This window comes from Pseudorasbora parva, chromosome 14 (assembly GCF_024679245.1).
Source record: "Pseudorasbora parva isolate DD20220531a chromosome 14, ASM2467924v1, whole genome shotgun sequence".
NCBI lineage: Eukaryota > Metazoa > Chordata > Actinopteri > Cypriniformes > Gobionidae > Pseudorasbora > Pseudorasbora parva.
The window spans coordinates 34,112,670-34,125,471 of NC_090185.1; the positions used below are offsets into that span (position 1 = coordinate 34,112,670).

The following is a 12,802-nucleotide window of genomic DNA, read 5'->3' on the forward strand; positions in this document are numbered from 1 at the left end:
CTGTCTGTCTGTCTATAAGATCTATCTATCTATCTATCTATCTATCTATCTATCTATCTATCTATCTATCTATCTATCTATCTATCTATCTATCTATCTATCTATCTATCTATCTATCTATCTATCTATCCATCTATCTATCTAGCTAACTGTCTGTCTATCTATCTATCTATCTATCTATCTATCTATCTATCTATCTATCTATCTATCTATCTATCTATCTATCTATCTATCTATCTATCTATCTATCTATCTATCTATCTATCTATCTATCTATCTATCTATCTATCTATCTATCTATCTATCTATCTATCTGTCTGTCTGTCTGTATATCTATTGTCTGTCTGTCTGTCTGTCTGTCTGTATATCTATCGTCTGTCTGTCTGTCTGTCTGTCTGTCTGTCTGTCTATCTATCTATCTATCTATCTATCTATCTATCTATCTATCTATCTATCTATCTATCTATCTATCTATCTATCTATCTATCTATCTATCTAGCTGTCTGTCTGTCTGTCTGTCTGTCTGTCTGTCTGTCTGTCTGTCTGTCTGTCTGTCTATCTATCTATCTATCTATCTATCTATCTATCTATCTATCTGTCTGTCTGTCTGTCTGTCTGTATATCTCTATTGGTCTGTCTGTCTGTATATCTATCATCTGTCTGTCTGTCTGTCTGTATATCTATCGTCTGTCTGTCTGTCTGTCTGTCTGTCTGTCTGTCTGTCTGTCTGTCTGTCTGTCTGTCTGTCTGTCTGTCTGTCTGTCTATCTATCACAGTTATGATGGGAGTCAAGGTTCCTCTCTACAATGTAAATTCCTGTTGAAAGTTTCACCACATGATTTGGTTGGTCACAACATGACTTTAATTCGGTAGACAAATACTTGATTGTTCCAAATGTAATCCAGACCCAAGTAGTTTCTTTTAAATAGGCTCTACTTCAGAAAAGGGGAAAACATGTTAGAAGTGATAAAGGCGGGATTCAGCAGAAATACAAAAGATCGACAGCTGTGTCACATTAAGCAACATGGGAGGACAAAAAAAAAAAAAATAAAAAAAAAAAAAAACCTCTGGTTTTTATTTTAGTTCTTTCATTATCCAGTCACTTTGGCATCACCCGCTGCTTTTTAGGTTTATTTTCTTTGTTCGTGTTGCTGTTAAAAGGGCATCCTGGGAAGAAGGAAGAAATGCTTTATTCTACTAATAGACTTCGGGGTGAACGAAGACAATGAAAACTACAACAGCTAAAGAAAAACGACAGGCTAGCAACACTTAAGAAGCGGATGAGGGCCTGAAAAACTTTTTCTGAAACGTTGCAGCTCTTTTGCTGCTATAACACATTAAAATTCTTCAATGATATATGCTTTTATTTACCAGGTGTCGAGTTTTATCATTTATGCTTCATTTTTCACCTCACGCATGTCTTAACACAGTAGCAAAATGTCCCAGTTATGTCATGTCACAGCAATGAATTCACGGTGAACTTCTAAGCTACTCAACATAAATTGCACTGTAGATATTAGATTTGGACGAGACCTTCTTAAGTATATTAATTACGCGAGGAGCCTCTGAATCTTTTTTTATGTTCTCGCTGGAGGAACCCTTTGAAAAAATGCCAGAAACGTAATTTGCTCAACTTCAAGCAGTGTGTTCTTTCTTTTTTTTTATTGCCATCTTTCATCCTTTCATCACAAGAGATAACATGCCAAAATAACCAGCAGACATAAAAAACTGCATCATTTCATCAATAAGAAGAGTTATTAGATTAACAGGTTACATTTCCATCAATAAATGAATCTGGAAAAAGCAATCATAAGTTTCGCGAAGAGCTTTGGAGAATTTGATGTCTCCTCATTCAAAGAGATTGAAGCTGTACTTGCTTTGACTGAAATTTGAAATGTGGTCGAGTGAAATGACTTGATGGACTTTCATTATTTCTCCTTTAATGCAATTTCTTATGTGCTAAATTGTTTAAACTGGCTTTATTACTAGTTTATATATTGCTTGAACTAGATCATTATAGCATTTATATTTTATTCATAACCTGCATCTATCCAGATAATTATATGCACAATGTGTATATGTATATGTACAAGTATGGAGGATTTCTAAAACCAAATCCACTGTGTGCATGTACAATTTAATAGATATACAAAAGTTTATGATTCAGTGAAGTGTCTGAAGTGAAGAGGCATATGTAATGTTATTTATGATAAATACAAATATATATTCAATATTCTATGAGGATTCATCCCGATTTTTATGTCTTAAAACATTTATATAAGATCCATTCATAAATGTTCTTACTGTGAAAGCTGAACATTGCATTTCACAGGAAAAAGTCATCCATGTATACATTATGAATATGTATATGAATTATATATGCATGCCAGTGGGGAGATTTTCTTATTGTGTAGGTAGGCAATGGTCGTAAATTATAAACATTGAACAAGTATTACTATGCTACTATAAACAATATCAAATATCAGCTTCCATTTTGAATTTTTCATGTTTTCCAATTAAATTTGAGTGAAAAGGTAAAATGGAATATTAAAATATAAAATTTTAATTTCATAATACAGTCTGTAGTTAGTTAGTGTAAGGGGAGATAGTAAACCAGACATGTGTGTGTGTGTGTGTGTGTGTGTGTGTGTGTGTGTGTGTGTGTGTGTGTGTTTGTGGGGACAAAATGTCCCCACAAAGATGGCAATATCCGAAATCCTTATCCTTGTGGGGACATTTTTAGGTCCCCATGGGGAAAACATCTTATAAATCACACATAGGGAGTTTTTTTGAGAAAGTAAAAATGCAGAATGTTTCCTGTGATGGGTAGGTTTAGGGGCAGGGGCACTGTAAGGGGATAGAAAATACGGTTTGTACAGTATAAAAACCATTACGCCTATGGAGAGTCCCTGTAAACCACATAGACCAACATGTGTGTGTGTGTGTGTGTGTGTGTGTGTGTGTGTGTGTGTGTGTGTGTGTGTGTGTGTGTGTGTGTGTGTGTGTGTGTGTGTGTGTGTGTGTGTGTGTGTGTGTGTGTGTGTGTGTGTGTGTGTGTGTGTGTGTGTCTGTGTGTGTGTGTGTGTGTGTGTTTGTGTGCATGTATTAAATACACTATATTACCAAAAGTATTGGGACACCCCTCCAGATTATTGAATCCAGTTCCAATCACTTCCATGGCCACAGGTGAGTAAAATAAAATAAAATAAAATAAAATAAAATATTTAGTTCTCCCTACTAAATATTCCACGATCAACTGTTAGTGTATTATAACAAAGTGGAGGCAATTGGGAACAGCAACTCAGCCATGAAGTAGTAGGCACCGTAAAATCACAGAGTGGGGTCAGCGCATGCTGAGGCGCACAGTGCACAGAAGTCGCCAACTTCCTGCAAAGTCAATATCTACAGACCTCCAAACTTCATGACTCCTTCAGATTAGCTCAAGAACAGTGCATAGAGAGCTTCATGGAATGGGTTTCCATGGCCAGACAGCTTCTCCAAGCCTTACATTACCAAGTGCAATGCATTGGATGCAATACACCACCACCTGCCTCTAGAGCAATGGAGACGTGTTCTCTGGAGTGACTAATCATGCTTCTCTGTCTGAGAACGGAACTTGTCTGACTGTATTGTGCCAAATGTAAAGTTTGGAGGAGGGGGGATTATGGTGTGGTACAGTTTTTCAGCGGTTGGGCTTGGTCCCTTAATTCCAATGAAAGGCTGTCCTCACAACGTCACAATGGGCTTCTAAAAGAATGGTCTAAAATTCCCATACTGCACTCCTAAATCTTGTGGAAAGCCTTCTCAGAAGAGTTGAAGCTTTTATAGCTGCAAAGGGCCAACTCTATATTAACCCCTATGATTAAGAATGGGATGTCATTAAAGTTAATGTGCATGTAAAGGCAGTTTTTGGCAATAGTGTAGCTTTGATTTCTATTTTCTGGCCAATACTTTTCAGGCCATAAAATGATACGGATACTCATAAGACTTTTCAGTGATGGTAAACATTTGATCAAACTATTGGCACAACTATTAACATTAGATATTTTACAAAATGTACATGTAACTACAGTATATTTGACAGCTTGGAAAACAAATTCATACATTTGTAAAATTATTTTATTATAGAAATAATAAATGAGGTTAAGACAATTAAATGTTGAACTATTGCATGTTTCAGTATTTTAGTTTTTTTTCAAACTGTAAAAAAAAAAAAAACGTTACAAATACTAATAGAATTCATGTTGTTTGGTGGCATACATTTTTGCTGACTTCATTACCGTTTTTGTCATCTGCCTTGGTTTTCTATGAATTAAATTCTGTTCACCAGGCCTTAAGTTAGATCACATATTTACCCCAAATAGTATTTCCTCACCATCACATACACATCAAAGGTGCGATTACACTTTGATCTAACATTGCCCCGGTGCAGGACTACAAAAGTTTCACTTCATTAAGACGCATTAATGAGAGATTTACTTTCTTCTTGAAAGTTTCCTCTTTCAAAGGTCCAAGACAAAGGCAGGTTTGGGATATGTGAGATATAAAGTATTCAGAAAGTCCAACATAAGAAGCAGAAACAAAGGTTGCTTCAAAGAGAAATGTATATTGTTGTGTGTCCACCGGCAGAGAAGAAATCTGCTTGAGATTGGTTCAACAGTCTAGACTGGGTAAGACCTAGACCTGATCTTCGGCCTGCAAATCAGTCTGGAAACCTATACATCACAGACTGGCGTATCCACCTGGTACCCCATTGGTGGGTTTAACACGATGACGGATAGAGCGATGGGTCATTGTGGTATGATTAGTTGAAGGACTATCCAATTGCATACAGAGTCATTCAAATAATGCTCGTTTATCACACCTCTTGTGCAGTAGAAAATACAGAGCAGACTCCCAAGACCAATGTTCTGGTCTGGTGATAGCCAGGAAACAAACAGTCTGTAAAGCCTGGAAAATGCAAAAACTTTAAATGCAGTCTTCTAAAATCATGTTGGTTTCATTTAATCAAGTTTAAAACACATTTAAATGTATAATAATTATTTAAAACTACAATTAAAACCATAAAATAAAATATTCTTTCTTGACATAAAATAACGTTTAATGAAATGAATAAAATATTTTAAAAATGTACAGTTACCAAGGCACATTTCTCATTTCCATTTAGTTTATCAATATCATAATATAACTATAACAATAATTAATACAAAACTGTGACTGTATATATATATATATATATATATATATATATATATATATATATATATATATATATATATATATATATATATATATATATATATATAAAATACAAATAGCAAAAACGTAACTAAATTATTAAAACTTTAAAAAAAAATGCAATTAAACAACACTGCTTTAAACTGTTTAAAAGTGAAATTAATTAAAATTGTATGTTGCAGAACCATAATGTAAAAATGTATCATTGTTTCTAAACAAACAAACAAACATGCTTTCAAATATATTAACAAAGACATACATTTTTAGTCAATTAATATCATTGCGCTTTGGGGGAGTTACCAAATGACTTTTACAACCTGAACTACCCTTGCCTTGTCATATAACAAATAAAATTACCATATTTTTTTTTTTTTTTTTTTTACATGAATGTCTGCAAGCGTTCTCTCTCTGATATCACTTGATGTTTTATGTCTTTGTTTTGGATGCACCATATGACAAATATTGCTGTTTTTTTTGTAAAGAAATTATCATAAAAGATTATGACAAACCTATTTTATGTTTTCCTTTATAACCATTTTCTTTATAAAGAAGTAGTAAACTTATTGTATTAATTGTATTCATTGGATTGGATTGCATTTTAATCTAAAAATTTGATTTTTTTAAATCCCGGATCTATATCTAACACGGATGGACAGATGAACCTGTTTCGATAATATAAAACTCTCCTGATATAAGAAAATAAACTATTACAGAAGAATAAAATAAAGCATATGTCTTTCCCTTTTGGAGCTTGGAAGGGTTCAGTTTGAGCAGATGTTTTATCCCCTCATCACTGTCCTCATCTGATCTCATTTCAGTATATTCAACATCTGCCACATAATCATAATCTCAAACATATTCTCAAAACAATACATCTTCAAAAATCTACATTTTGATCACTGACAGCTTATTTACCAGATCCACAAGTGACAGTGCAACCCGATCACACATAAATGCGTATAAATAGTAAGAGTGTGCAATGTCATGGAATGTATACATCAAAACTCATTTTGGCGTGCATATGATACGCTGTTTTTCGCGTGCATATGATACGCACTTTATGGCGTATATATGACACGCACTTGGGTAGGTTTAGGGTGGTGGGGCGTATATATGACACGCGCTTGGGTAGGTTTAGGGTGGTGGGGCGTATATATGGCACGCGCTTGGGTAGGTTTAGGGTGGTGGGGCGTATATATGACACGCGCTTGGGTAGGTTTAGGGTGGTGGGGCGTATATATGACACGCGCTTGGGTAGGTTTAGGGTGGTGGGGCGTATATATGACACGCGCTTGGGTAGGTTTAGGGTGGTGGGTCGTATATATGACACGCTCTTGGGTAGGTTTAGGGTGGTGGGGCGTATATATGACACGCGCTTGGGTAGGTTTAGGGTGGTGGGGCGTATATATGACACGCTCTTGGGTAGGTTTAGGGTGGTGGGATGGGGGGTTCGTATGTATAATACGCCATAAAATGCGTATCATATGCACGCGGAAAACAGCGTGCCATAGACACGCCAAAATGAGTTTTGGCGTATACATTCCACGACATTGCACACTCGTACTATTTATACGCATTTTTGTGAGAATACCCTGGACAGTGACACTAATATTTGATTGCGTTAAATAGTTGATCCATTTAAAGTTTTGTTGATGATTCTTCCTATTCTTTTGTTTTCTGCCTGCAGTAATTATGAGTGAAATGTCACTTTATCATTGTGTATCTGATATTGCCTTCTTGTGGAAAAAAGGTGAATTTCACATATTCAGTCAACAAAGATGCAATTATTGTTGTGCAGAAAAAAAATACTTACACTGTTACACACCTCGGGTCGTTGACAACCCGATATCATTTTTACCACAAAGATATTAGAAAAACAGGCATTCTTTTAAACTTAAAACAAAACAAAAAAATAATCTAAGATTTTTTTCTTGTTATATTGTTTATAATGAATTGATTGAGGAATACTAAGAAGGTGGTTGTCTAGTGAATGACATCCTGGGTCACTAAAGACCCGATGTATGTGTTTGAGTGTTAAATTAATTATTGGTAACATTTTATTTTTAATGTGGCTTGGTTACATGTTACATATACATACTTTAGTAATAACAGTAAATGATGCATAATTATTATTGTAAGGACACTAAAATAAGGACATGTAGTTAAATAATTACACTCCGTATGTAATCACGCAGTAACAACGTCTCGAAAATAAAGTTAACTGAATTAATAGATGTGGGCATGACATGATAGATTTAGTATGGTATCTGATGTTTTGTGCTTTGGTCAACTCACCATTGAAGCTGACCGACCGGATATACTTCAGCAGCTTCTTGCCACCAGCATGCTCCATCTCCTGACAAATGCCTGACTGGTCGGGACAAAGGTCCTTCTGCATGTTGTGCAGGGCGTGGGCCATGGCGTACACCGCGTCGATCACAAACTGCACCTTCCCTTCCTGCTCATATTTGGAGTCTAATCCTATTCGCTCTTGCCCTGGAAGGAAGAAAGATAACAAAAAGATAAAGTAGAGTGAATATTTTTAAACATCTGTAGCAAGATGTGCGCGTATATGCTCTCATAGACACAAAAAATAGGAACGACGGAGTCAACTCTGGAAGCTTTTAAAGAAAAATGTGAGGTTAAGGACAAAAACAAAAGCAAAAGTTATAGCACACTCTAGGAACAATCTTTCATTTGACATGCCTTGGCTGGTTTTGGCCGATATCTTTATCTCGGTGAAGAGTAATGCCTGAAATTGTAGGTGCTTATCTTACTTTGGTCTCTAATGTTGTCACAATTTTGCTATCTTCATCTTAGGTGGTTTAGAGATGTATTTCCAGTGATTGCTCACATGCAGTGTCGGGAGGATCCTAAAAGTAGTGTCAATAATGTGAAATTATAGCTTTTTCTAGTAGCAAACATTGCGGGAACGAATGTAATGAATGCACACTTGAATTAAACTTTAAATTGGAACAGTATATAAAAAATTCTAAAATATATATTTTCTTACTTGCACTTGCAGATAATATATTAATGAAATAAAAGGCCATTTAAAGACAAGTTTCCACCGCAAGAACTTTCTACAGGAACAAGGGACTTTGGGTTGGTACTCTGTGTGTTTCGACTGTAGAAACCAGAGTCTAAATTAAGTATTATTTCCCCCTCAAAACGGCGCTGCTCACGAGGTAGTACTTTTGCAAAGTTCAGGAACTTTCAGAGGTGGGATTTGGGAGCTGAACATACTGTAAATTGGAAAGCAGTCCTACGTCACCAGACTAATCTTCACAGTTCTTTAGACCATGATGGAAACACAGACAGCAGGTCTGGAAGGAAAAAGTTCTTGGGACAAATTGTTCCAGGAGAACAATTTAAGAAGAGAGCACACTGTCATGAACATATTTTTGAAAGGGGTCTTGAACTGGGAAATCTAATTTTCTTTGAGCTTTTGAAAATAAGAGGTCATCAAACTATAAGAATATCCTGTTCAGAACTGAAAACTTCCTTGTTAGTCCAAAAACTTTTATTATAGCCAAGCCCAGAGAATGGCTCGTTGTGGAATGTGCTTATCTTGGTGAAAGATAGAAGAAGATCGATGCCTACTTCAACATTGTACCTTTGGGCCCGCCCACTGGAGTGTTAGTGAGATGACGAGGAGACAAGAGCGATACATGATGGGCTAGACATTACATTACCTTCCAAAGGATCCTAATGCTATGGATATAGTTTTTTTTTTTTTTTTTTTTTTTTAACAAAGTGAATGACTCAGTCAATCTATTCAGTACATTTCACTGTGGATTCTGGTAAATCAGTCTCAATTTCACAGCAGTCTTTGCATACAGACTTTTATGGTATGGACTGAACAGTAATGCCACAACATAAACAATTAACCTTGTTCATTTTAATGTCTGATCTGAGACCAGTGATTTCTGTTATGTAATGATTCATGTATAGTCAGATGTTCTTTGTTTATGTGTCAGTAAGTCAAACCAGTGACAAAACTGTCAAATTCACTTTACGTCTCTTAGTGAGAGGAAATCTGTTATTTAAACTGTAATTAAATTATACTAATTATTATATAGAAAGTAAGCAAAGAACAATCACTGGAGCTGTCAATCAGACGAGTATGAGTGACTGGGTTCTATTTAAGCTACATTTTAGACAGCATTTAATTGGACAAAAATGTATCTTTTTTTAATGTGTGTGTATATATGTGTACTATATATATATATATATATATATATATATATATATATATATATATATATATATATATATATATATAGAGTATATATATAATTGTTTGTTTTGTTTTGTTGTTAATTGTATTTGTAATTGATTTGTAACTATGTCTTGATTGTACATTAGGACCCCCTCGAAAACGAGATGGTACATCTCAAGGGGTTAATCCTATTAATAAATTCAATTCAGTCTAGTGCAGAATGAGTCATCAGTATTTTTGCATTGTTTTCTCCCAGAAGAGACAGTGATTTTTAAGAGATTGAACTGCAAAAAAGTAAATTTGATCAACTTTATAAAAGGTGGGATTAGTGCTTTCTGGTAACCGTTGTTGATATTTCAAATCACCAAAACAAACACATGACAACTCGATAGCACACAAGATGACCAGATTAGTGTTTTATAGCGATCACAAAAACACAAACCGTTCTCATGACAACTCGATAGCACACGAGCCGACAGTCCAACTAACGACATATTACAATTATGACCAGATTAGAGTTTTATAGCGATCACAAAAACACAAACATCATGACAACTCGATAGCGCACGAGCCGACAGTCCAACTAACGACATATTAAAATTATAAACAGATTAGAGTTTTATAGCGATCACAAAAACACAAACCGTTCTCATGACAACTCGATAGCGCACGAGCCGACAGTCCAACTAACGACATATTACAATTATGACCAGATTAGAGAGTTATAGCGATCACAAAAACACAAACCGTTCTCATGACAACTCGATAGTACACGAGCACGACAGTCTCGCTAACGACATATTACAATTATGACCGGATTAGGATTATATAGATCATGAAAAGAGGAAACAAACATATATGAAGAGTATAGTATCTTACTTGTTGATACATTTTGTGAGCTGACGCTTGAAACAGACAGTGAGGAGATTTAGATGCTCCATACGGTGTGGAAATGAACGGGTCTTTATCATCGCTGAAGTGAGCGACAATCCAATCGCAAATGGACAAACAAGCGAACATGACACACGAGCATATTCAAGTAGAAGCCAGCATATATAAATTTGCAGCTAATGTCTGTCATGTGTGTTTTGAATAATGACGAGAACTGAGCCTCTCATCTCACCATCATTATTAGACACGCCCCTTACCTGCTGATTGGCTACAAGTTTGTTATTGGTCCCGGCCCAAGTCCGTTTTCTAAAACGGCTTTGAAGTAACACGTACCCCACCTTTAATGCCCTAGCATGAGTCTTTGCTGTGACAAGTTTGTAGGATTTTTTTACTAAACGACATTTCTCTTAAAAAATGTCACTGCGATAACACTGCCAATATCTTTTATTTTTCAGTGATGGGAAATTTATTCCACAACCTTCTCAGAATAAATTTGACCTAGCACACCTTTACTTAAAAAAGGTCTTAATAACAGCACTGGGCTTAAACTGCGAGGAAAACCGTGACAGTTCTATTAAGACCTGCTATTCCCCGATCCACCGATGGAAGTTCTCATGGGACATAAGTGGAGTTCATGCAATATTCTTAGCATTTTCTCTCCAATTAGCTCTGCTGTCGTCCAGATCTGACACCCTGACATCCTCAGGGATGCTCTCATAGTCTGTCTTTCCACAATAACGGCTTTCTTTAAACGCACTACAGCTGGCTTAGTCGGCTTTTCTGTCCCGCCAAGCGTGGCTAACTCAAATATGTGTATTTTAGAGACAGCTTCATCATAAATGGCCCTAGTCTGACGGGGAAGGAATGGGTGACTCTAATAGTGCCTGACAGAACAGGAAAACTAGCTTGAAAAAATATCAGCTCATCCAAAAGTGCCATTAGATCTTTTCAGCGAGCATGAAAAAAAAATGCCCATCTGGGATTTAATTTCATCCACAATGATTGGATCTCATTATTTAGATGATTTTTTTTTTACTTGCAGGATGATTGAATGATGTCTTGAAGACATCCTTAGAGAAATAAGCCCCAACTTGGAGGATACTTAGCTTTTTCTTTCTGTCGCTAGTGAAGGGCTATTCAGATGCAAACTAATATAGGCCTGCCAGGTAATTTAGACCTCCTTGGTCTAAAAAGGAAAGGTTGCATCTCGCATGGACCAAGGTTTATGCATGTATCCCAAACTACTTGCTAGTTAAAGAGGTTTTACACTCTCTCAACATCCCGATGGCATCAAATTAAAGGTTATGACAGTCATCTAATGAGGGTCAGCCAAAAGCCTTGAGGGATTCAGATCAATAGACATCAATGACCCCAGGCAGTGACAAAAAGCCCATTCTGGCAGAGGTTCAGACACAATGAAGGTCACAACAACCATTAGAAAATAATAAGCTGGTATTATGGTGACAGATAGCTTGTTTAACGTCTCGGTTACGTATGTAACATTCGTTCCCTTTCAGTCGGTCACGTTCGTCATACGTTGGACTTTGACCAACGATTTGAGATCCCAATTTGTCGGTCAAAGTCCAACGTACGTCGAACGTGACCGACTGAAAAGGAACGTCTCGGTTACGTATGTAACCCTCGTTCCCTGAAGAAGGGAATGGAGATGTTCGTCGGACTTTGACCAAAGAATTGGGATCTCAATTCATTGGTCAAAGTCCGACGTACGCCGAACGTGACCGACTGAAAGGGAACAATACTTCACAATTACAACTAGTTGCTATTGAGAGAAAAAAGTAACAAGCTCGGAAAATTTACCAGTCTTTATTTCTGGAGGTAGTAACCAGGAATTAATGTTGATACATTTACGTCATCAACATGAGCACTATCAGCAGCTGTTTAGCACTTTTAGCTGGGTAAACATTTAGAAAGAAAAGACGGCAGAATAAAAAATGACTGCCAAGTTATAGACTCCACAAAAAAACGTACTTGAGGCTATCACATGGATTGTTCAGCTTAAATAAAACCTGCAAAACGTACAGTAAAAAAATGCAAGCTGTATCTGCAACAACTTTACAGTAAAAAACAAACAAAAACATTTTAGCTTAGAAACGTAAATGATTAAATGAAAAAAAAAAATCTGGGAATTCTAGGAATGTCAATTTACGGTTCTTCACTGACAAATATTAGACTACTTGTTCTTTTTCACCTACAGCAAACTTTTTTGTTTTTTCATCAATAAAAATTAAGGAAAATGTTCTAAAACAAAGTTTGTTTCTGGAAATAATGTGGTTAATAATAAAAGCATTTTTGGGTGTCTGTGTAGGGAGGGCTTTTATTGTCCCATTAAGACGGAATCCATTTAATAATTGTACACTCTTATTATTGCAAGTGTATCTGTTAATGCCCTCATAAACACAAGGCAGCTGTTGTGCTTCCAGTAGTTTCTTG

At 36.1% G+C, this 12,802-nt stretch overlaps 1 protein-coding gene across 3 annotated transcripts in view; it reads right to left on the reverse strand.

Moving 5' to 3' along the window:
• grm7 (glutamate metabotropic receptor 7) overlaps positions 1-12,802 on the reverse strand; it is a 354,975-nt gene that overhangs the window by 108,954 nt on the left and 233,219 nt on the right. For all 3 annotated transcript variants that reach the window (XM_067416302.1, XM_067416303.1, XM_067416304.1), the window contains one exon: positions 7,534-7,734. In XM_067416302.1, the coding sequence (XP_067272403.1) occupies positions 7,534-7,734 (201 nt within the window). The remainder of the gene's footprint in view (positions 1-7,533; positions 7,735-12,802) is intronic.